Source organism: Emydura macquarii, unplaced genomic scaffold (genome assembly GCF_026122565.2).
Source record: "Emydura macquarii macquarii isolate MOO-44397 ecotype Brisbane River unplaced genomic scaffold, CSIRO-AGI_Emac_v2 contig_915, whole genome shotgun sequence".
Taxonomy (NCBI): Eukaryota; Metazoa; Chordata; order Testudines; family Chelidae; genus Emydura; species Emydura macquarii.
In genome coordinates this window covers 577,609-602,665 of record NW_027131052.1, presented here as the reverse complement: position 1 = coordinate 602,665, position 25,057 = coordinate 577,609, and the positions used below count along the sequence as shown (strand labels likewise).

The following is a 25,057-nucleotide window of genomic DNA, read 5'->3' as shown; positions in this document are numbered from 1 at the left end:
CTGGAGCTTAGCCCCTGGAAGGACCCAGGGAGCCGGAGGGGCCAGTCGCTCCTGGGTGTGAGCGTCTCCCTCAGCACAGAGTCTGTCCTCCCCTCGGCCGTCTGCCCTCTCCCCAGCAGGGGAGGCGAGGGGCGGGTGGGCAGGTGTGTGAATAAGCTGCCCTGCAGCCCCCCGGCCCCCGTGTCCCGAGTGTGGGGGTCCTTCTCGGGTCTGGCTTCTCCTGCTCCTGGCCACGAGGCCGGGCTGTGTCTCCGTGCAGGAGGATGCACAGAGGCGATGTATTCCCTCGGGCCCCCCGGCTGTCTCCAGGCCGTGCTGGCTGAGCCTCCCTGTCACCCGCAGCCAGCTGCCGCCCTGGTACAAGTCGGCCCTCTTCAACGAGCTCTACTTCCTGGCGGACGGCGGGACCCTGTGGCTGGAGCTGCCCCCGGAGGCCTGTGCGGAGGACGTGCAGGGCCCCGCCGGGGCTGGGCTGACCCAGCTCTTCCCGGTCCTGCGGGAGTACGGAAGGTTTGCTTACTTGGAAGGTAAAGTGCAGGGCTGAGAGCCGCAGGGCGCTGGTCCCCGCTTACCCCTCCTGGGGAGCCCCGGGGAAGGGGCGCTTCACCCTCTGGGGCGGCCTCGCTCCCCCCCACTTCCCTGGGGCAGGGGGATGGGGCAATGGAGTCCACTGGGGGCTGTGCCTGGCACGGTACGGCCCGTGCCCCCTCAGCCAGGCCACGGGCGCTGCCTCACCCCTCGCACCCCGGCAGGGGCTGTTCCTGGCTCCAGTGCCGGGGCAGGGCCCATCCCCCTGCGGCCCCCCCGGCGGGTCTGCCCCCTCACTCTGTGCTGGGCTTGCAGGCCAGGAGTACCGGATGTACAACACCTACGACGTGCACTTCTACGCCTCCTTCGCCCTCGCCATGCTGTGGCCCAAGCTGGAGATCAGCCTGCAGTACGACATCGGTGAGCGCCCGGCCCCGCCTGGCAGCCTGTCGCTGAGCCCCTGCCTCTCTGGGGGGGAATCTGCTCCACTGCCATGGGGGGGCTGCTCTAGTACCCTCTGCCTCCCGCCTCCCTGCAGCCCCAGGCGCTGCCCTGCCTCCCCCGCCGCGGGCTGCCTGCCGCACTGCCGGGGGGCGCAGCTCTGCCGCATTGCTGCTCCCGGAAAACCGAAAGCCGGTTACGGGCCCCGACTCCCTGCCTGGAGGCTGCTGTGACTCCCGGAGCTGGGGATGCTCCCGAAGGGACCTGAGGGCAGCCAGAGCTCAGCCCCTGCCCGGGGCGGCAGGGAGGGGAGGGAGCCGCGGGAGCCGCTAGGACTGTGCTGCTCGGGCCGGGCGACCCCAGCTGTGGGCCCGGGGTGGTTTTTGCTGCACCAGGGCAGGGCAGGGTCGAGGGGGTCCTGGGCTGCTACGGTCAGAGCTGGCTGCTCTCCCCTTCTGACGCGAGACCGGCCCCAGCCTGGTGGTTTGTCAGACCTTCCCCCGGGGGCAGCCTGGCCGCGAACACCCCCACCTGGCGCCAGGCCCCCCCTCTGCTGCAGGGATAAGGGGGGGCTCGCCCCTGCGGGCGCGGGAGAGTCCTGGCTGCTCACTGAGCTGTGCCCCCAGCTGCCGCGGTGCTGAACGAGGACACACAGCCCCGGCTCTACCTGATGAACGGGCAGACGGCCTGGGTGAAGCTGCCGAATGTGGTGCCCCACGACATCGGGGAACCCGGTACGGTCTCGCGCGGTGTGCGGCTGGGGCGCCCCAGGGGCCAACACGGGGCCGGGGGCTCGCTGCGGGGGGAGGGGGTGGGGCACGGGGGGTGCTTGCTGTGGGGGGGGCCGGGGGCTCGGTGTGGGGGGAGGGGGTGGGGCGCGGGGGGGGCTCGCTGTGGGGGGGACCGGGGGCTCGCTGCGGGGGGGCGTGGCCGGGGGGGGGGTGACCAGAACAGCCCTGTAGGCAGGGCGACCGTGAGCCGCTGTCTCCCTGCGCAGAGGACGAGCCGTGGCAGCGGGTCAATGCCTACCTGATACACGACACGGCCGGCTGGAAGGACCTGAACCTGAAGTTCGTGCTGCAGGTGTATCGCGACTACCACCTGACGCAGGACGCCGCCTACCTGCAGGACATGTGGCCCGTCTGCCAGGTACAGCGAGGGCCCCCCGGGGCGCCCAGCTCAGCCCGGCCTCCGCTTGGGAGCAGAGCAGAGGGAGCCCAGGCCTGAGGGGCGGCTGAGCGCCCGGCAGAGAGCGGTCTCCATGGGGCAGTGCGTGGGCGGGAAGCCGAGGGGCCGGGGTGAAGGTCTCATGCCTTGTCTCTCCCCACAGGCTGTGATGGACTCAGAGCTGAAATTTGACACAGACGATGACGGGCTCATTGAAAACTCTGGCTTTGCTGATCAGACGTACGATGCCTGGGTGGCAACGGGAGCTAGGTGAGCGGGGCAGGGCAGGGCAGGCAAGCGGCACGGACCAGGAGTGGGGGAACAGGCCGGGGATCAGCGGGATAGGGCAGGAGCCAGAGGTAGGGCGGCGGGCAGGGCTAGCCGGTGTGCTGGGGGCTGCTGGGTCTCGGTGCAGGCTGGGGGCACCAGGGCGTTATCAGAGCCGTTGTGGTAGGTTACTCCTGGCGGGCCTGCTCCAGCACGAGCGGCTCCGTTCAGGTGCTGGCTCAGACTGCACCACTCCGTGCTAGAGCTCCCTGCTGCAGGGCAGCACTTCAGAGCCACTGCCCAGCAGAGACCGGCTCTGCCCGGGGCAGGCACCTACCCAGGGCATAGGGTGTTGATCGGCATCAGCTGTCCAGCCCGGTGGGGGGTTCACAACCCCTCATTTCTGGTATCGCCCTGAGCAGGTAGTTGGGATCTGGGGGTTTGTGCTGAGTTGCTGAACCCCTAAAAACACACCCGGTAAGAGCTGCTGGGTGGCTGGAACGTACCAAGGGCAGCCACTCCACCACTGAGCGCTGCCCCTCTGCCGAGACCCCGGCAGGGAGCCCTGTCTGGCCTGGCCTGGCCTCTCTGCAGACGGCAGCGGTGTTCCTCTTGACTCTCTCTTCTGGCTGACGGGCTGTAGCCGTTCTCTGGCTGCTCCAGAACCCTTTGTGCTTTGCCAGCTGACTCAGCCCCAGCTTGGGTGTCCCCATCCCTCTCCTGCCTTCGCTCCCTGTGTGGCCAGGTGTACGTGTCTGCTGCCTGCCCCTTGCTGTGCCGCAGGCGCTGGCGTTTCCATGGGCAGGGCAGGGGTCTCTGTGCCTTGCAGCTGCTAGGCCAGCCCCCCGTGGGGCTGAAGGCACAAGTCAGGGGCCTGTGCTCTCTGGGAGGGGAGGGGCACAACCCGGCGGGGAGAGGTGGGGACGTGCAGCCCCTGTCTCTCTCGGGGCTCATAATGTGCCCATCGCTAGCGCCGGAGCTGTGGGGCTGACGTGGCTGAGACGTCCACGGCTCGTGCCAAAACCCGTCTCCTCTGCTTTGGCAGCGCGTACTGTGGCAGCCTGTGGCTGGCAGCGGTCTGCATGATGTGCAAGGTGGCGGGGATTCTGGGTGACGGCGAGGTCCTGCAGAAATACAGCACCATCCTAAAGAAGGGCACGCGGGCGTTCGAGAGGCTGCTTTGGAACGGTGGGTATGGGCAGGGTGGCTGGTCCCAGCTGGCCCCAGCCGGGTGCTGCGCTGACCCGCCTCTGCCTGGGGCGTTGGCTCCATCTCCCACGCTGGGACGCGGGCGTTTGTGTTGCCTCGACGTGCGCCCCTCAGGCAGTGATGACCCCCACCCGATGGGGCTGCATGGTGTCCCTGGGGGGAGGCCCATGGGTGTGATGAGGGGTCCCGCAGGGCTCAGAGGCAGGTGCGTGACTGGCTAGATGACTCTCTCTTGTCCCCACTCCAGGGAAATACTACAACTACGACAGCAGCGGGGGCCCCTTCTCCAGCACCGTCATGTCCGACCAGTGCGCCGGGCAGTGGTTCCTCCGGGCCAGCGGCTTGGGCCACGGGGAGTTTGAGGTGAGGGGTTTGTCGTCGCCCATGGGAGGGAGAGCGGCTGCTGCTGGGCAGGGGCTGGGGACCAGGTGGAAGGGGATTCCTGCTCTTTTCCAGAGCTCTCTCCAGCACCATGGTCCCGCAGGGCAGTGGGCAGCACCTGGCACGGGCTTCATACAACTCAGCGCCATCAGTGGTAAATGGATTAAAGGCGGCTGATTGCTGGATCACAAACCTAGCCATAGCTGGAGAGCCATCACCTAACAGGGTTTTCCTGGTCACCCCATCTTAGCCCGGTGCCGCTTAATAAAAGCTGAGGAAAAGCATGAGCAAAATTGATGGGGAGGAAAAACTTAGATGCAAAAAAAGTGAATGAAACGTGGGAGAAGCTTCAGAGGAGTTTATTAGGTGGCCCCAAAGCCACAATTTCACAGTATGGAAGAGGGGAAACTAGTTAAAAGCCCATGCTGGTGAAGAGGGGACGTGCAGGCTATAACTAGACATTGAAAAAATATACATAACAAATGGGGAAAAGGAAGTAGATAGTGATCAGTCTGAATGTTAGAAGTTATAAAGTGAAGAAAAATAATAGGCAAGCTAAGGACATCCAGGAAGAACCCTTGTCTGGCAGGGGTAAGGACAACGGGTAGGAATTCAAGTATATCAGGAAAAAAGAAATCCTAGTGATGGATTAGGCCCATTACTAGATGGAGAAGGTAAAATGGTTGATGCAAACCAATCTGTGCCTCAGTTTCCCCATCTATAAGACGGGGATAACGATACCAACTTCCTTGGTAAAGTGCTTTGAGATCTATGGATGAAAAGCATGAGATGTTGATTTTTTTTAATAACTCTTGGAATACCGGGACAATTCCATTCAACTGGGAGAGTGCAAAGTGTGCCAATATTCAGGAGGGGCAAGCAGGTTGACCCAGGTAAATACAGGCCACTCAGCCTGGCATCCGTCCCAGGCGGAATAATGGAAAAGCTGATACCGGATTCAGTCACTAAAAACTGAAAGGGCAGGAATCTGTTGAATGGCGATCAGCATGGATTTATGGAAAATAGCTCCTCAAACAGATCGGACTTCATTCTTTGAGATGATTACCAGTTTGGTTGATAAAGGTAACTGGTTAGGTGCAAGGGACAGACTTTTGTAGGCGTTTGACTTAGTACCACACAACGGCTGATTAAATTATTAGCTCTCTGCAATATCAAGAAGTCACCATTTGCAGTGGATTCAGACCTGGCTAAAAGGACTCATCAGTGGGAAAGGGTTGTCAAATCGGCGCGTGTCCCAGGGGTTCTGCAGGGATTAGTTCTGGGCTGATGCTATTCAGTATTTCTCAGCAGTCTGGAGGTAAAAGTGAAATCACTGCTGATAAAATCTGCAGATGACCCAAGGATTGGGAGTCATAAATGATGAGGGCAGGACAGTCATACAGAGTGATCTGGATTGCATGATAAGCTGGACCCATTCAAAGAAAATGTGTTAAACCAGGCAAATTGAAAGGCGTACTGTCCTGCCGTCTGGGGCGATTTAGGAGCGTGGGTACCTTACTCTGGGCAAACTGTCATAAATAAGGCATAAAACCCCAAACTGGTCACCAGCCAGGCAACAAGTGTAAACCCCTTAGGCATGAAAACCATAGCAAGGAGTCAGCGCTCAGTTCCACTTAGCCACCCAGGCAAAGGCGATTCCAAGATAGATGGATGCTTTACTCCCAAACTCACCTATAATTCAGGTTATACCCAGTGCTAAGAGACCAGTTACTCACCCAGGTCGATTTGCATTCTAGACCGTGACCAAAGACAAGACTGGAAGCCAATTTGATAGTAAACGAACTAGAGGTTTATTAGCTAAGAAAAAGAAATGGCAGTTTTTGAGAGGTTAAAGCAGGTAAAAATATATGCACAGGTGAGTCAGTCTGTAACTTCAAAAGGTAGCAAAGAGGTAGTAATCTGCCAGTTTCCCAAAAGTCTTTTAGGGCTACCCAGAGTCGCTCTGTGGATCTCCATCTTTTTGTTTGGTTATTCTGCCCTGTTAGAATCCAGACAGTCCAGGGATGACGAATTTTTCCTTGTGTCCATCACAGAAACCCCACTGCCAGGTAACTTCCCACATGGGCTCGCTCTTTCAGGACAGCGAGAGAGGAATGCACTGAGACTTTGATCTCTCACACACTGACCTGTTCCTTTCCATGCACAGGAATGAGCGATTTCCAGTTCAAGTTTTTCATGTCCCTTACTCAAGGCTTCTTCCTGGTTTGATGGGTTACTTAGTAACCGGGGGATTTACCATGCAAATGTTTGCTATTCCATTATAGCAGGTACAGAGAGATGAAAACAATGCCTGCAACATCCCACCTGTTTTCCAGGACGTTTAACCCTAAACACATTCTTACATATTTTAACATCGCCTGTGAAGTGCGCCCAACACACAGGTGCGCTGCTCTGGTTTGTCCGTCCTGAGCCGATGCCTGCGGCCTTGGCTGGAGCTGGCAGTTGACTTACCAGGGTCAGACGTGGACTAAGAACAAGGAATTCAGGCCAGGCCTAGAGACTGGGGCATGATCCTGGAAAGCAGCGACTCTGCAGGCATTTAGGGGTCTTGATGGATGAGCAACTGAACATGAGCTGGGAGGCGCCGCAAGTGCTTGTGGGACAGGATTGATACTGAAAGTGATCTGGACAAACTTGAGATGGTCTGAAGTAAAGAGGACGACATTTAGTAAAGACAGATACGAAGTACTCCCCTACGGAAGGAACAATCTGTCCCGCACACACACGGGGCAATGACTTGCCTTGCCTAGGGAGCAGAGCTGCAGAAAGGGATCTGGGGTCACAGCAGATGAGAAGCTAAATGTGAGTCAGCAGTGTCACTCTGTTGCAAAACAAAAGCAAACGTCATTCTGGGATGGATTAGCAGGCGTGTTGTAAGCAAGACACGAGAAGTAATTCTTCCTCTCTGCTCCGTGCTGATTAGGCCTCAGCTGAAGTATTGTGTGCAGTTCTGGGCGCCACATTTCAGGAAAGATGTGGACAAATGGGAGAAAATCCAGAGAAGAGCAACAAAAACGATGAAAGGTCTAGAACACATGACCTGTCAGGGAAGATTGAAAAAACGGGGTTTGTTTAGTCTGGAGAAGAGACGCCTGAGTGGGAACATAACAGCTTTCAAGTACATAAAAGGTTGTTACAAGGAGGAGGGAGAAAAATTGTTCTTGTTAACCTCTGAGGACAGGTCAAGAAGGAATGGGCTTAGATTGCAGCCATGGCAGTTTAGGGTGAACATTCGGGAAACTTCCTGACTGCCGGGGCAGTTAAGTATGGGAATAAATTGCCGAAATAAATGGTGGAATCTTCAGCAGGGGAGATTTTTAAGAGCCGGTTGGACAAACTGTCAGGGATGGTCTAGATAATGCTTGGTCTGGCCGTGAGTGCAGGGGAGCGGAGTAGCTGACCTCGCCAGGCCCCCCCAATCCTGCGGGGCTCTGAGCTCCTAGTGCACTGCGGTGGCGCAACAGGCTAATGTGACCTACGAGCAGGGCAGCCGGGAGGTGATTTTCTCTCTGCACACAGCACTAACACGACTGGATACTGCTTCCCCGTGTGTGAAAAGGATGTTGAACTGCAGAGTGGGGGGGAAGCCACAAAAATGGTGTGAGGCTGGAGAGGAAGCCTGACAGCGAGAGACAGACAGACTCACTTTGTTTGGTTTTCCCAAGAGAGGCGTGAGAAGTGACTGGATCATGGTGAACAAGGTCGTGGTGGGGAGGAAATCCCGGCTCTTTAATGCAGGAGACAGGCAGAGCGAGAGCCGATGGTTGGACACGTCCACGTTATAGACGAGGCCCAGAGCAGCCAGGCTGATGAAGCGGGTGCGGTGGCTGAGGGGGGAAGGGGTTCACCTACGATCCTGCTGGTGGGAGTTTGTCTAGCTCGATCTCGCACTGGAAGCCCCCCACCCCCACCCCACCCCAGTTCAGCCAGCTACGACAGGCGTACCTGCTCCTTCGGGTTAGGGCGGGCCAAGGCGGCTAGCTGTGGCCCTGGCCACGTTGCTCTCCTGGGTACCCTTGGCTATGGAACAGCCCAAGGAGCCATTGACTTGGGGGGACTTGGACTAGCCATCGGAACAAACTCGCCTCCCGTGCGGGTGGTGGATGCACCACGTCTTTGTCTTCAGGCCAAGCTGCGATGCCTTTCTGCGGTACTGCAGTCGGACAATTTACTGGGCTCAGAGCAGCGGTGATATTCTGCGGATATTCAGTGCCGGTGCTAGATGATCTACTCGCCCTTCTGCCTTCAGCAGCAGGAGTAGGGCCCTACCAAAGTCATGGCTGCGTCATGGCCCGTGAAATCCGGTCTTCTGTGTACTTTTACCCCATGCTACAGGGCAAAAGCAGTCAAAGGTGCACAGTGTTTCTCAGACGGGGTCCCGACCCAACAGGGGGTCCCCAGGCTTTGGGGGGGGAGAGGGGTGCTGCGGTATCGCCACCCTTATTTTTGTGCCATCTCCAGATCTGGGCTCCCGGCCAGAAGACGCCACTCTCCGGCCCCCCAGCTCTGGAGGCAGCACAGAAGTAAGGGTGGCAATGCCACAGCCCCCACACTAGCCTTGCCACCCCCTTTTGGGGCAGGACCCCGCCTTTGAGAAACGCTGAGTCTTAAGGGCTTTCCATGTTTTCATTGGCCATTTGAAATGCAGACCCACGCTTTGTTACACGCCGCGGCATAGCCCATTTAAAGGTCTGAAACCATGAAGTTTACAACAACGGACCCGGCATTGGGCAGGGCCCGAAGCCTGACTCGGCCACGCGCTCAGGCCTAGCTGCTGTGTGCAGAGGCCCCGTCCCCTGGTAGGGTGCAGGGCCGGCCCTGGGGCCCGGGTTCCGAGGGGGGCACTGTGTGGCTGAGACCTGAGGCCGTCTCTCTCCGCAGGTTTTCCCCAGGAGCCACATTCTCAGCGCCTTGAAGACCATCTTTGAGCTGAACGTCCTGGGCTTTGGCAATGGGACGATGGGTGCGGTGAACGGCATGCGGCCCAACGGCAGCCTGGACACCTCCAGCGTGCAGTCCAGCGAGGCCTGGGTCGGGGTCGTGTACGCGCTGGCGGCCACCATGATCCAGGAGGTGGGTGTGGCACGCAGCCGGCGCCCCCCGGCACTAGCAGGGGCTGCCAGGGGCCGAGCCTGACTCTCTTCTCCCGCTGCTGCAGGGCCTGGTGCAGGAGGGCTTCCGCACGGCGGAGGGCTGCTACCGGACCGTCTGGGAGCGGCTGGGCATGGCCTTCCAGACGCCAGAGGCCTATTGCCACAGGAAGCTCTTCCGCTCTCTGGCCTACATGCGCCCCCTCAGCATCTGGAGCATGCAGCTGGCGCTGGAGAGCAGAGCCGACCCGGCAGCTGCACCGCACCCAGCGGAGGAGAACTCCCTCCAGCCCTGAGGGAAGGAGCCTGGGCCCGTGAGCCAGAGGGAGCTCCTCGAGTCCCCGCTGGAGGACAGGGACTGAGTGGAGGCCGCTTGCCCCGTTTTAAACCTGATTTTAATTGCTGTCTCCTCCCTCCTCTCTGAGCTTAGCCTGTACCTCGCCCCCACGCAGAACCCCTCGCGCTCAGCGTGGCCCACAGCCTCCACGCTCCCGCGTAGCCCTGGGGCCCGCCTGCGCGAAGGGAGGCCTTGTCACAGGGCAGGTCCCCAGGCCCGGCTGTCTGAATGGGGTGAGCAGCCAGAAAGAATGAGCGGGGGGGCTGTGCCTCCATCCTCTACCCCAGGGCTTGGCCGTGCGCAGGAGGGGGGGTATCCCCACAGCTGGCAGGTCTGCAGCCTCTGTCCTGCCTGCACCCCCAGCTGGAAGTGCATGAGTGGGGGAGGCAGAGGGCGTGGAGGGGGAGCATGTGTGCGTGGTGGGCCCTGTGCCGGCACCGGGACGGGCACCGTCGGGGAAGGCGTGTGCGCAGGCTGCCGGGCTGCAGAAAGCACCTGCCCTGGCTGGCTGTGCTGCTTGCCCGACACTGTGTTTGTTCCTAGCTGTCTATCCGTCTGCTCTGTAGTTGCTGCACCCGCAGACTCTGGCTCTCCTGGACCCCCCCTCGCTCTGGCCAGCCTGGGTGGGGCACCATGCTCAGCTGGCCGGAGTGTGAGGCATGGCAGAGCAGCATCCACTGAGTGGCACAGACGGTCTGCGGGGGGCCTGGAGCGTGCAGAGCCCTCGCTGCAGGCAGAAACCCCCTGGCCCACGTACACCTGCCCCATCCTGGGAAGGGCCTGAGGCAAGCCCCTAGAAACAGTCCTGCCCCTGGCGTGATGGGAGCGGAGGACGTGGGGGCTGTTGTGTGCGGGTATCCTTGCCCCGTCCTGGCACAAGGGGCTGCCCAGCGGGGCTGGGGTTTCTTCAGGGCGCCTGGTCGCGCTGGGGGCTGCTGTGGGAACCTTGGCAAGGAGAGTCGCCTGCTGCCTGGCCTTCGACAATCCTCATCCCCAACGAACTCCTCTGGGACGGAGGGACATCTGTCCGTACGTCCGTCTCTGGCCCTGCAGCACCTCCGCCCCTGCATGGCCACTGCACATGATCACAGCGGCTCTGGTCCAGTGGGGCTAGGGGAGCTATTTTTAAATGCGGAATAATTTTAATTTAAAATCATAATAAAATATCATCTGTGTATCGGCCTGACCCTCTGCCTTGGGCTGGAGCCCCGGGGGGCACCAGCCGTATGCCAGGGTGAGTCTGTCTGTGTCTGTCTCAGCAATGCCCAGCGTGCAGCCCGAGGGGCCAGGCCTCCAGCTCTTCGGCTAGAGATGTTGCATCCCGCCCTGCACAGGGCATAGGTGTCAGCTGCAGCAGGCTCAGGGTCCAGTCTCAGCTCTGCCGTGGAACTGGCGTCTGATGTGGGGTGAGCTCCTTCCCCTTGGCAGCTGGCGTCCACCCGCGGTGAGTGCAGGCAGAGCATTTGGCTCCATTGGCATCACAGCGCCACCACAGCATGGTCCTTCCCTGCGCGGGAGCCTGAACTTGCTGTCTGCTCCTCAGCATTCTGCAGCGCCAAGCTCCAGCCCAGCCCAGGTGTGACCTGCTCGTGTGGTCGGGAGTGTCCCACCTTCCTCCTGCTGGGTTTGCACAGGCCCCTTAGGCACTGGCAGCCTGGCTCCCGCGGTTCTGAGCACCCAAGCTCTGGGTGCTGCCGGCACTGGGCATCTGGGGCAAGCTGAGCAAAGCATGTCTGCAAGCAGCCCAAGCTGCTCTCCTGGCTGGTGCTGCAGCAGCCGGGGGTGCCGCGTGCCGGGGGGAGGCTCTGCCGGGGGCACCCTGTCAGGTAGCTCACAGACACGCCACGCACAGCGTGAACAAGAAGTTGCAGCTAGACCAATTCAGTCTGCAGCGAAGGTCCCAGTGCTCACGGGGAGGGGACTGGCCATGGACCCGCTTACCCAGGGCTGGGTGGAGGCTCTCTCGGGGGACTGGCTGTGTCTGAAAGCTCTGCGCTGGTTCAAGCAGGAATTCGTTCCAGGCCATGCCGGGTGCTGCGCGAGAGGCCAGACGAGATCATGATGGGCCCTTCAAGCCCTAGAGTCTGAGGTGGGGACGTTTCACTCACACACCTGTGGGCGGGCGGTTGGGCGGGAGGGCAGCTGATTTTGTTCCATTGAAGCTGGTTTCAGTGGCCCGTGGGAGCTGACTTTTTATGACTGACCTGCTCCCTTCCTGCCTGCCGCCCTCGCTAGCTGCGAGCTGTGCCACTGCTTTCCTCCCTCAGCCTGGTCAGTGCTGTCGGAAAGCCAGTGTGACACCAGACCTGAACTGTCACAGCTGGAGCCCCAGACTGGCTGTGAGTTCTGCACCACCCAGGGAGCAAGTGTGAACTCCTCAGGCTCTATCACAGCCTAGCCAGGGCCTGGCAGACAGTCTCCTTGTCACCTAGGCAAACCTGCCTTTGTGAGGGATGGTCCCTTACACCAAAAATATCAGCAGCATTCAGGTTACTCCCACTCCCAGCGGACCACTCTCTCTTACCCCAGGTCAATAGCACCCTAGATCCGATGCACAGACCATGCTTGTAGCCAGCCCTATAATCAATTAACTAACGGGTTTTTTAACCAAGACAGAGAAATATGAGATATGTACAAGGTTAAAGCAGGTAAACACAGACACACAAATGAGTTCCAGGCTTCGGTTCTAAGAGATGATAGACGCAGCTGTGATGAGCAAGCTCTATGTGTCCTTTAGGGCTGAACCAGGCCATGCATTGTGTTACGTCCTTATTTACTTGCTGCACACCAGTCGTGGTTTTACAGACCTCTGTCATATCCCTCTTAGCCGACTCGTGTCCAAACGGGAACGTCCCAGTCTTATTAATCTCTCCTCAGACGGAAGCTTTTCCATTTCCTCATCATTTGAGTTGCCCTTTCCTGTACCAATTCCAATGTATCTTTTTTGAGACGGGGCAACCATGTCTGCACGCAGTATTCAAGGTGCTGGTGTACCATGGACTTGTATAATGGCATTATGATATTTTCTGCCTTATTATCTATCCTTTGTCTAATGATTCCCAACATCCTGTTAGCTTTTCTGACTGCCGCGGCACATGGAGCGGCTGTTTTCAGAGCACTATCTACAGTGACTCCAAGATCTTTCTTGAGTGGTAACAGCTAATTGAGACACCATCACTGGGTGTGGATAGTTGAGATTCTGTTTTCCAATATGCATTACTCTGCATTTATCAACACTGAATTTCACATTGTTGCCCAATCGCCCAGTTTTGTGAGATCCCTTTGTAACTCTTCACAGTCTGCTTTCGACATAATGATCTGGAATAACTTGGTATCATCTGCAAATTTTGCCACCCCTTTTCCCAGATCATTTATGAATGTGTTGAACAGCACTGGTCCCAGTACAGAGCCTTGGGGGACACCACTATTCACCTCTCTCCATTCTGAAAACTGACCTTTTAATCCTACCCTTTGTTTCCTGTCTTTTACCCAATTACTGATACAGGAGAGGACCTTCCCTCTTATCCCATGACAGCTTACTTTGCTTAAGACCCTTTGGTGAGGGACCTTGTCAAAGGCTTTCTGAGTACACATATCCACTGGATCACCCTTGTCCACGTGCTTGTTGACCCCCTCAAAGAATTCTAGTAAACTAATGAGGCATGATTTCCCTTTACAAAAAACATGTTGACTGTTCCCCAACAAATCGTATTCATCTATGCCTCCATATTCTAGTGTTTCAACCAATTTGCCTGGTACGGAAGTTAGGCTTACCAGCCTGTAAGTGCTGGGATTGCTGCTGGAAGCTTTTAAAAAAATTGACATCACATTAGCAATCCCCCAGTCATCTGGTACAGAAGCTGATTTAAATGATATGTAACCTATCACAGTTAGTGGTTCTCCAATTTCACATCTGAGTTCCCTCAGAACTCTTGGGTGGAGACCATCTGATCCTGGTGCCTTGTTATTGTTTAATTTATCCGTTTGTTCCGAAACCACCTCTAATGACACCTCAGTCTGGGACAGCTCCTCAGATTTGTGACCTAAAGAGAATGGCTCAGGTGTGGGAATCTTCCTCGTGTCCTCAGCCATGAGGGCTGATGCAAAGAATTCATTTAGTTTCTCCACAATAGCTGTGTCTGCCTCGTGTGATCCTTTAGCATCTCGCTCGTCCAGTGGCCTCACTGGTTGTTCAGCAGCTTCCTGCTTCTGATGTACTTACAAAAATTATTTTTTTGTTACTTTTTGAGTCTTTGGCGAGCTGTTCTTCAAATCCTTTTTTGCCTTCCTAATTACATCTTTACACGTCACTTGCCAGAGTTCCTGCTCTTTTCTATTTTCCTCAAGAGGATTTAACTTCCGCTTTTAAAGGATTCTTTTTGCCTCTAACTGCTTCTTTTACTGGGTTTAGCCATGGTGGCACTTTTTTGATCCACTGACTATGGTTTTAATTTGCAGTGTACATTTAAATTGAGTCTCCATTACGTGTCTCTCGCTGTTTCACAAGCATGAGGAGGTTTGAGATTTTTATCACCTTCCCCCAGAGCTCAGACTGATGGGACGAGTCAGGCTGCACGTTGCCTCGTCACGCGAGTGGGGGGCAATTAACTCAGTTCTAGCTCTTTGGTGGTTCACAATGACTCACTGGGGCAATGGGCCGTCTTGGTGGGCAGGACCTGACCCCTTCTGCGGGAAGCCAGCACGTTACATTCATTAACACTTCTCTCCTGCTGGCTGACTTGCACCGTCGCAGAGGGTTACAAGGCAAACACTCCATGGAACGTGGGGTACGGATGTGAGGGGTGAGATTACGACATGCAGCCTCCTACAAGCATTTCATAAAGTCTCAGCATTAAACACGTTCTTATCAACATCTGGCTTCACGACGCTGACCCTCAGGCGAGCCAGATGGGTTCCCAGCCGTGTATTGGTCAGCATGGCATCCCGGGCTGGACCCGAGACAGCTGCCCCTGCAGCCAGCGGGGAATGCACCGCGCGAGCACTTCCAGGCACCAGTCCCTCCAGCCCAGCGGAAAGAGAACATCATGTGCAGAGGCCTCCGAGGGAGTGAAGCTGGGATGGCCCCTCCTGAGCGCGTCCTGCACCTCCTGATTCAGTCCTGGTCACACCCACAGGGCTCGCTGCGGCTCTGCTCGCTGAGATTCTCTTGCCCGTCCCCGTGTGGTGCCAGCTCTTGTAAATTCAGGGAAAGTCGCACCTTTTTGGTGCCTGGTGGGATGACACAAGCAGCTCCCCTGGACCCACGGTTTCCAGGGCTGGGCATGTGGGCGCGAGCCTCTGGGCTGAGGGCCCAGACCTGACCTGCCGCTGAGCCTGGCCTGCAGGGGTGGATTGCCCCATAGCAATAGCAGCAGAGAAGAGGCTCATGGGGCAGCGGGAGGCAGAGAAGGGGGAGCTGAGGAAAAGCTGCTGCCGAGTCGGAGGGCCTGCACCCCGCAGCACAACTTCCCCACTTGCTGCTGCGCCACCACGTCTCCTCTGGCCTAGATACAGCAGCTGCTTTTCTCCAGCCCGCTCCCCTGCCTCCCTCCGACCTGGGGCTTCACAGCCCAGGATCCAGCTGCTGCCCTTCACAGGGCGGTGGGAGGTGAAAGGGGCGGGGCCCAAGGAGTGGGAGGGAAGGAGAATCGAACTAAAGTCGTGTTTTGAGCTGTTAGGACAATTGTTTCTTTTCCAAAACTAATGGATTGTAATGAGGGGATAATCAGAGAATGCGAGAACCCTTGCATCGTAGGGCGGGGGGCCTGGCCAGGTGAGCGAGGCCAGTCCCCTGCACTCAGGGCAGGACCAAGCATTATCTAGATCATCCCTGGCAGGTCTCGTGTCCAACCTGCCCTTAAACATCTCCAGTGACAGAGATTGCACAGCCCCCTAGACAATTTATTCCAGTGTCAACTGCCCGACAGTCAGGCAGCTTTTCCTAACGTCCAACCTAAACCGCCCTGGGTGCAATGTAAGCCCATTGCGTCTCGTTTTATCCTCCAAGGTTAACGAGAACAATTTTTCTCCCTGTTCCTTTTAACAATCTTTTATGTACTAGAAAACTGTTATGTCCCCTCTCAGTCGTCTCTTCTCCACAGTAGACAAACCCAAGTTTTTCAATCTTCCAATAGGCCATTATCCTTCTTGGCAACAAGGGAACGCTGTTGACTCTCATCCAGCTGGAGGATCAGGCCAAAAGAAATCTGATGAGATTCAACAAGGACAAGTGCAGAGTCCTGCACTTAGGAAGGAAGAATCCCATGCACAGCTATAGACTGGGGACCGACGAGCTGGGCAGCAGCTCTGCAGAAAAGGACCTGGGGGTAACTGGATAAAAAGCTGGATATGAGTCAGCAGTGTGCCCTGGTTGTCAAGAAGGCTAATAGCATATTGGGCTGCATTAGTAGGAGCATTGCCAGCAAGTCACGGGAAGTGATTATTCCCCTCTATTCGGCATTGGTAAGGACGCATTTAGAGTACTGGGTCCAGTTTTGGGCCCCCCACTACAAAAAGGATGTAGACAAGTTGGAGAGAGTCCAGCAGAGGGCAACAAAAATGATTAGGGGGCTGGAGCACAGGACTTATGAGGAGAGGCTAAGGAAACTGGGCTTGTTTAGTCTGCAAAAGAGAAGAATGAGGGGGGAATTGATAGCAGCCTTCAACTACCTGAACGGGGGTTCCAGGGAGGATGGGGCTAGGCTGTTCTCGGTGGTGGCAGATGACAGAACAAGGAGCAATGATCTCAAGTTGCAGTGGGGGAGGTTTAGGTTGGATATTAGGGAAAAGTTTTTCCCTAGGAGGGTGGTGAAGCACTGGAATGGCTTACCTAGGGAGGTGGTGGAATCTCCACCTTTAGAGGTTTTTAAGCTGCATCTTGACAAAGCCCTGGCTGGGATGATATAGCTGAGGTTAGTCCTGCTTTGAGCAGGGGGTTGGACTAGATACCTCCTGAGGTCCCTTCCAACTCTAATATTCTATGATTCTATTATAACCTCTTTGGGGGGCCCTTAAATTTTATGTTAAGTTGTCGCCCCTTACATTGAAGGGACCACCTTCTTTATGTAAAGAATAAACTCTGACTTTGCTAATCTGTTGTTTGGCTTATTCTGGACTATCCACTAGGCAACGGACTTGTAAGAAGGACCCCTGAGTTTGGGTTCTTCCACATGCTCCCCTAGGATCCTACCTACCAACTCTCTGACTTCGCTGAAGTCTGTCTTCTTGAAATCCCTTATCTTTATTGTGCTGATTTCCCTCCTATCATTCCTTAGAATCATGAACCATTTCATGATCGCTTTCACCAAAGCCACCTTTGCGACATTCCCCCCCTGCAATCTGGACTGGTGTGTAGCTGTGTCACGCCAATTCTTCACTCCTAAGCCTCGACTTACCCCGCTTTCCAGTGTGAACCACCCACTCCTGGGTCGGCCCATACCCCACCTAGTGAAGGAGTGCTCCGGCCAGCCACTTTTGGGATAGACCCCCAGCAAACACCCCCTGTCCCAGAAGCAACCCCGAGAACTGCCGTCTTGCAGGGTTCAGTGCTGCACGCTGCATCCTGCACGCTCATTTATACACGTCTGTCAATTTATCAAAGACATTGATATGCACCAGCTCTGTCACTCTATGTGAGGTCTCTGCACACACTCAATCCACAGGCACGGTTTTAGATAAAACACACAATCAATGTATTGACTACAGCAAGATTTTAAGTGACATGGCAGGAAACATGCTACCGTAACAATAATGTTCAGTATGCCACTAGCATTCCATCCCTTCACACTGACTCAACAGGGGTTCTAGGCTTCAGGGTTACACAGAACGCGACAATCCTCAGCTCTCAGTCTATAGGAAGTTGGACATCACTGCCCTGCTCACACGGCCCCTTTCACTTTCTGCTAATTATTTTCTGGGAAAATAAACTTACGCAAACAAAATAGCTGACTATTCTGGGAATTGAAGTCAGTAGTAAACGAGCACACGTCATAGCCCTGCCTGTGTCATGGGTTATAAATAGGGTCCTGACTGGGAGCCCCAGACACAAGGTCCTGGAAGGAGATTCATCTGGCACCTGTGGACACATCCACTCCCAGTAACAATGGGGAAAACTGGCTTCTCTCTGGTCCTTGCCTTGGCTCTGGTGACCCTCAGCACCTCTTCAGACAAACAGGTACAGGGACGGGTGAGGGGCCGAGGAGGCTGGGTGACTCTCTCCAACCTACCCACATCCTTCTTGTAGTGGGGGTCCCAAAACTGGACACAATACTCCAAATGCGGCCTCACCAATGCCGAATAGAGGGGAATGATCACTTCCCTCGATCTGCTGGCAATGCTCCTACTAATGCAGCCCAATATGCCGTTAGCCTTCTTGACAACCAGGGCACACTGCTGACTCATATCCAGCTTCTTATCCACTGTAACCCCCTGGTCCTTTTCTGCAGAACTGCTGCCTAGCCCGTCGATCCCCAGTCTGTAGCTGTGCATGGGATTCTTCCATCCTAAGTGTAGGACTCTGCACTTGTCCTTCTTGAACCTCATCAGATATTTTTGGCCCAATCCTCCAGTTTGTCTAGGTCCTTCTGTATCCTATCCCTACCTTGCAGTGTATCTACCACACCCCCCAGCTTAGTGTCACCCGCAAATTTGCTGATGGTGCAATCCACCCCATCCTCCAGATCATTGATGAAGATATTTAACAAAACTGGACCCAGAACCGACCCCTGGGGCACTCCGCTTGTGACCGGCTGCCACCTAGACGTGGAGCCATTGATCACTACTCGTTGAGCCCAATGATCTAGCCAGTTCTCTATCCACTTTATAGTCCATTCATCCAACCCATACTTCTGTAACTTGCTGATAAAAATACTATGAGAGATTGTATCAAAAGCTTTGCTAAAGTGAAGGTATATCACGTCCACCACTTTCCACACATCCAGTCAGCTCATCGTAGAAGTCAATCAGGCTGATCAGGCATGAATTTCCCTTGGTGAATCCATGTTGACTGTTCCTGATCAACCCAGTCACCCCATTCAGCAGAGATAAAAGCAGGACCAAGCAAGTTCTGACAATCTGAAACCTTTCTTTTCCTTCGCTAGCTCCCCAGGGCGCAGCTCCCACCTCGCGGGTCTCTGTCTGCCTGAGCCGCTGGGGGAGTAGAGCCGGGCAAATTTCACTTCTGCTTTGCCCATGAATTTGCCGTCTCAGAACAGAAACGTTCCCAGTCCAGAGTCACTACAGAGACGGGTCTTTCTGAGCAGACCGGGCAGGGGCAGCTCGGCTGCAGAGCCACCCACGTGCCGAGTGTGCGACGGGCAGACACCCAGAGCCCCCAGCGGGCGGGCCCAGGGCGAGCAGGCCAGCCTGGAATGGCGCTGTGGTGCCCCGGGCCCGTTCTCAGAGCCAGCATTCCCAGTGCAGACTTGCTCCTGGGAACTGCAGTGGAGCCAACTGCAGGGAACCTGCCTCCTCTCCAGGGCCTGTCTGTGGGGTGCAGACAGCTGCTGCTGCCTCAGGGAAGTTCCGCTCCTGGGGTGGGGAGGGAAGATGGGGTGGAGAGAGGAGGGGTGACGTCTCCTCCCTGCCCCGGGTGAGGCGAGGGAACGAAGAGCCTCGCCCAGCAGCAGAGCGAGCTTGGGAGGGATTTTTTTCTGCATCTCACCTTGAATTTGCAGGGTGAAAGAAGCGCAGATCTGAACAGGGGAAGGGGTTTCCCTCACTCACCAGGCGTCCGAGCAGAGATCCACATGGTCATTGCTCCATTCTGCTTTGTGGGGTCTGTGCCCCGCATTTAGGGCTCTCAGGGTTGTGTCCTCAGCAGGGCGTCCGACCCCCTGGCTCCCTCCTCCCCACATCTTCCTCCTGCTGACCACGTCCCCCGTCTTTCAGTGCATCCTGTCTGGGTCCTGGCAGAACGAGCTGGGCTCTAACATGAGCATCTTTGCTGTGAACAACGCCGGGCAGTTCTCCGGGCTGTACTTCACAGCGGTGTCAGCAACCCCGAAACCGATCGTGGTGTCGCCCCTGAACGGATCCCAGCACATGGAGAACTCGGAGCAGCCGACCTTCGGGTTCACCGTCAGTTGGAAATTCTCAGGTACTGGTCCAAGGGCTTCGGGGACTGGCGGGGAACCATGGGGGCGGAGGGGGAACTTGGCTGAAATGCCCCCCAGCTCCACCCCGGGGCAGTGCCTGCCCTCTCCCCACACCATGGTCCATGCTGTCTCCTCTCCCCTTGCTGCTCCTGCTTCCTCATCCTGTTCCTGACCCTGCCTGTCTCAGGTCACCCCATTGGCCTGGCGCTGACTCCCCGGGTCCCAGCAGCCTCCCTTCCCCTCTCCGCAGGATTCTTCTGTCCTAAGTGCAGGACTCTGCACTTGTCCTTGTTGAACCCCATCACATTTCTTCTGGCCCAATCTTATAATGTGTCTCGGTCACTCTGTGTAAAACCCTTGGTTGGCGCTGGCTGGTTTTTTTACACTTCCATTGAGGCCAGGTTTTTCTGAGCAGCAGCGCAGCTTCCAGCCCAGCTCTGCACATTCAGGTGCTTACACGGTGCTGTGAGCACTTGTCTTTCTGGTTCACCCGCCTTGTCCATGGTTTGCAGTCAGTGACCCCACACAATACAGATCCACAGCGTGTCCACGGGTTAAAACAGTCTCCCTCAGCAACCCAGCTCACACGGAGTTGAACACAATGCCACACCTAATGTGTCTCACTGAGCAACTCAGCCAGCTCTCAGTATTCCCACGTAGTGATCTGTTCCGGCCCCATTTGGCTGCCTTCTGGGGACCAGCTGTGCCTCTCCTGCAGGACAGGCTTTGTGCTGCACAGTGCGTCTCCAGCTCGTTCCTGGAGCCTTGTAGTTTCTCTGTCTGCAGCACCGTGCAACGGACCGATATTAAATACGGCTGTTGCTGCTTCACCTGCCCCAGGGAGCTGCTGCAGCGTCCAGCTGCTTTGCCTGCACCCAGAGCGGCGCTAGGCATGAGCAGACTAAGCAATTGCTCAGGGTCCTTTTAACTGTGGGGGGAAGGGTTATTCCTCCTCCGGGCCCCAGTGGGCCAGCGCCGACGCTCCACTCACAGACCCTCACTTCCGCCGTCTCCCATTCCTGCGGCGTTGCTGTCAGACGCTCACTGTCCGGGGCGCTCTCCTCGGTCCATTCCTTTCAGGTTTCTTCTGCTCTTTTACTTGCATTTGGCGTTGGTCCCACACCGCGTAACAGCTGTCGCCCGCTTGCCCTGACACCACCAGCAAAGACCCTGCAGATTGTTTTAAGAGGCAGGAAGCACTTGCTGCTGAGAACTGCCAGGCGGGTGTGGCTGGTTTCCCAGCCTGGCTGCAGGTCCCAGGGCCGGCAAGGTGCTTCTGCTGATAAGACTCGCTGTGCCATGATTCCCTCCCCCGCATACAGCACTCTGGGTAACTTCGGTTCCTGCTCCTGAATGCCTGCTACTACCATTACCCCCCCACCAACCCCGCGTGCTCTGCCCCCCACTCCTTGCCCCACTCTCCCCGTGGCCGGTTCTCCTCACCGGCCGTGTCCTGGCTCCAGGCCGGGGCTGGCTCCTTGTCCTGTGCAGCCAGTGGCCACCCGCCCGCTGCACTGGGTCTGCGCATTCCCAGGGCTCTGTGCAAGCAATGCCATGACCACTCGAGGAAAGGCAGGTGTCAGGGCGCTCCAGCGTTAGGGGAGGCCAGAGCTGCGGCGGCCCCTGGGCCCGTCTGTATCCCATGGGCACAGAGCAGTGCTTCCTGCAGTGCAGGCGATGGCCAGTGCTCAGGGCGTGGGGCAGCTCGCCAGTTCTCCGTCTCATGCTCCTCTTCCAGTCAGTGGCCCTGCCTTACCCACTGGTCACCATCCAAGCCTTGCGCTGACTACAGGCTCACCAGCGCTTTGCCGCGGCATCGTCACCATGGGTCAGCAACATTCCTGAGTTCGTTGCGCCCCCGGGGCCGGAAAATATTCTTAGCCCCGGTTTACTGATGGGGAACTGTGGCATAGAGACAAGGCCAAAATTCACAGAAGTCTCCCCTCACTGGGATGCCCAGTGACTGGGGACCCAGCTGACACCACCCGGGGGCTGATTCCTCAGCCGTCCCGAGCACCTGCAGCTACCTGACTTGACGTGCAGTGGGAGTGCGCACACGTCTGCACACCAGGCCCGGGAAACTCCAGCCGGCTGCCCAGACACGGGGAACGCACAGCGAGCCACCACTTGCTCTGGGGCTCTCGGCTCTGTCCCTGGGGCCCAGCCTCCAAACGAAGTGTGAAAATACTGGGAACAATGCATTCAATGGCCGGTCACATCTCTCCCCCTATGCCCCCAAAATCCGCTGCCACCCAGATGGGTCTGTCTCGCTGGGTCTGCCGCCACGCTGCCTCTTTCCGGGAAGCCTCCGCCCTCCCTCTGGCACTAGCACAGCTCCGTCCCAGGGGGGACAAGTGCAGGCGGCATTTAGCCTGCCCCAAGTGAGTCTTAGCCTGTGGGGTGAACACCCCAGTGGCTGGGCTGCACCAGGTTGGGGCGAAAGAGCTCATTGTCCAGACCCCCTCCCAGGCTGGGTCTGTGGCTTAGGGAGCGCTTGTGGGTGACAGGTGCTGGAGAGGGCAAAGAATTGGAGACTGAGTGAGATCATCATGCCCCGAACACTCCCCCTCGCCCCTGCCCTCGGGGGGACACGGCGGCACCGGGGGCTCTCCGAGCGAGTGTCGCCATCTTTCACTCTAGCTCCTGTTCCATTCCCGGGCAGACTCAACGACCGTCTTCGTGGGCCAGTGCTTCGTGGATGATGATGGGGAGCAGACTCTGAAGACCATGTGGCTGCTGCGAGAGAAGGTCAGCATCATCGGAGATGACTGGAAAGCGACCACGTGAGTGACTGGGGACCCTCATTCCCCAGGGAGCAGAATGGTCCCTACGGCCCGGACTCCCCATCCCGGGGATGCACACAGCTTACGTGCAGGGGACCCAAGGGATGGGGCAGAGGAGACAGGCACTGCTCTGCAGTGGGGAGCAGCACGTCTGCCCCAGACACTCCTGCACTGAGCTCTGGGAGCCTGGCCCTGCCAGGGAGGAGGAGGAGGGGAGAACACAGCGGCAGGGCTTGCAGAAGAGACCCAGTGGTGCTAGGCCTCCTGTAAGCGTTTGGGGTGAGAGAGGCAGTGGATTGCTTCCGTCCAAGCCGAGGCACAGACTGCCGCCAAGCCAGGCTCCAGAAAAGGCTGTGACTCTTACAGAACCCTAGACGGGTCGGGCTGGAAGGGTCCTCGCGGGGACGTCTACTCCCTGGCAGCACCACGTAAACCGAGCCATCCCTGACGGGGTTTGTCCAACCTGTTTGTTAGGGGGATTGCACAGGGTCCCTTGAAAGCCTGCTGCAGCACTGCCCTGCCCTGAGCGGGAGAAAGCTTTTCCTCATCTCCAGCCTACATCTGCCTTGCTGCAGATTAAGCCCATTGCTGCTTCTCCGACCTTCAGTGGCATGGAGAACAACTGATCCCCGGCCTCTGTGTACCAGCCCTTGACATGCTGAAGGCTGTTCCCAGCCTCCCCGCCACCCCCCGACTGCTTTTCTCAGCACTAAACGTGCCCAGTTTTTTTACGTTTCCTCACAGGTCGGGTTTTCTAAACCTTTGATCGTTTTGGTTGCTCTCCTCTGGATTCTTGCCAATTTCTCCACAACTTTCTTAAAGTGCAGCACCCAAAACTGGACCCAGCACTCCAGCTGCGGCCTCACCAGTGCTGAGTAGAGCAGGAGAATGACCGCCCCTGTCCTCTTACTACAACCCACAGTTATCTAGGCCTTCTTGGCAGCTGTATCACACTGACGCACACGCAGGTTGCGAGCTCCTGTCTGCCCCGCTCGGTCCCAGCACTATGATCTCCTAGGCAGGTAGTTCCCATTTTGTAGTCATGCAGATGAGTTTTCGCTCCTGACTGAAGTTCTTGGCTCTTGTCTTCACTGGATTTCCTCTAGGTGAATTCAGACCAATTGTCCAATTCCTCAAGGTCAATCTGAATTCTAATCCTGGCCTCAAAGTGCGGGCCGCCCCGCCCAGCCTGTGCCAGCCACAGCTTTTATAAGCAGATTCTCCATGCCGTTCTCCAAGCCATTAGTGCAAATATCGCCTAGTGCCGGACCCTGGACTGAGCCCTGGGGAGGGGACCCACTTCTCTGTGGCATTGCTTCGTGCCCCTCCCTGCCGCAAGAGAGCTCCGCCCTGGGGCAGCTGCGTGTGCCCAGCCCTGCTCAGAGCACGGCCTGGCACCACGAGTGTGAGCACCCAGGCACAGAGGGTGCGGTGGGGCTGCCTGCCCTGGGGGCACCATTGGGACTTTGAGGGGGCGGCTGCTGGCAGGTTTCTCCCCCCACAGCCCTGCTGAGCACCCCACGGACATGCAGCCTGCGGAGCCCTGCCCACCCCCCGGGTGCTGCCGGGGGCTCTGAGGCAATGCCAGCGCGGGGTGCCCACAGCCACGCTGCCTCCCTGGGCCGGGCGGCTGGGCCCCCCTGGGGTAGCGCCTGCAGGAATTGCCTGCCAGCCCCACTGCCTGCCCTGGATGGTGCTGTGGGGACACCCATGAGGTGGGGCCTGGCTGAGGCGCTTTCCCAGACAGCGGTGCTCAGCTCCCAGGCCAGGTGCTCTGGGGACGGGGCGCCTGCTTTGGGCTTCTCTCCTCAGGCTGATGAATCTTCTCCCGCCCCATGTACTTGGCAGCCGCGAGCGCAGGGCCCGCGCAGGGCCAGTAACACCAGCTCTGGCTTCCCCACAGGGTCGGCACCGACGTTTTCACCCGCATCAAGGGGCAGAAGGTGGAAAAACCATTGAAAAGTGACCTGTAACCAGTGACCCCAGCAGCACCCTGGACACACTCTGCAGCCCCAGGGCTCCTGCCCCCCCCCCCCACCCGGAACCGTTCTGGGCTCTCTCGCGAGCGTCCGGCCCAGCGTCAGGGCTGTCTGCTGGCTGCAGTCGCCGTCTCTGTCTCTGTCTCCATCTCGCCCTTGCTCTCCGGCTGCCCTCCCAGAATTGCTGCCTTTTCATTTCTTTCCCAGTAAAGCTCTGGCGCTGGAGGCCAACGAGTCTCTCGTGTTTTTGTCGCTCTCGGCCCTTTGGGTTAAGCTCTTGCTGAGTCGTGATTCCCGCCTGCCTCTCTGGGGTGCCTGGTGGGTGCTGGATTCTCTCCCGTTAGCCGGGCCCTTCCTGGGACACATCCTCCGATTCCCTCCTTTTCTCACTGCACATCACTGGTGGCTGTAGCCAGGGTCTCGCACAGGTACCGTGCCCAGATGTGCACAACCCCACATGCGCCGCACATGTTGGAAACAGCGCAGCCAGCACCCAGGTCCCACATCATCTGCCAGCACCCACGGCGGCCCCTCTCCGTGCCAGGGACCGACAGGAAGCCTTGAGCCAGCAGGAAGGCATCAGGCAGTGGGGGAAAGGCAGCCTGTTCTCGTCCTGCCTGGCAGGGGGCTGCCCGCTGCGCGACCCCAGTCAGGCACAGCTGGGTAAGGGAGCCTGGTTACCAGTGGGAAGGAAGAGAGAGGAGGGGTGTAGGAAGGTGTGGTGGCCTTCCTCCAAGCCGGGGCCTGAAGAAGGGCCACA

General features: G+C 57.5%; 2 protein-coding genes across 2 annotated transcripts in view; both read left to right on the top strand.

Annotated features, from left to right (window-relative positions):
* The window catches only part of GBA2 (glucosylceramidase beta 2), a 40,422-nt gene extending 29,254 nt beyond the window's left edge, over positions 1-11,168 (top strand). Inside the window, exons 9-17 of the mRNA XM_067543537.1 lie at positions 343-527; positions 844-948; positions 1,596-1,703; positions 1,967-2,118; positions 2,300-2,406; positions 3,449-3,591; positions 3,860-3,975; positions 8,896-9,087; positions 9,173-11,168. Of these exons, the coding sequence (XP_067399638.1) occupies positions 343-527; positions 844-948; positions 1,596-1,703; positions 1,967-2,118; positions 2,300-2,406; positions 3,449-3,591; positions 3,860-3,975; positions 8,896-9,087; positions 9,173-9,400 (1,336 nt within the window). The 3' untranslated portion in view covers positions 9,401-11,168. The remainder of the gene's footprint in view (positions 1-342; positions 528-843; positions 949-1,595; positions 1,704-1,966; positions 2,119-2,299; positions 2,407-3,448; positions 3,592-3,859; positions 3,976-8,895; positions 9,088-9,172) is intronic.
* A 6,326-nt stretch (positions 11,169-17,494) lies between these two features.
* Positions 17,495-24,607, top strand: LOC137149898 (avidin-like). Its single transcript, XM_067543536.1, has 4 exons — positions 17,495-17,614; positions 19,330-19,537; positions 22,198-22,318; positions 24,222-24,607. Exons 1-4 carry the CDS (start codon positions 17,543-17,545, stop codon positions 24,289-24,291), a joined length of 471 nt encoding a protein of 156 aa, XP_067399637.1. The 5' UTR covers positions 17,495-17,542; the 3' UTR covers positions 24,292-24,607.
* Positions 24,608-25,057: the final 450 nt, after the last annotated feature.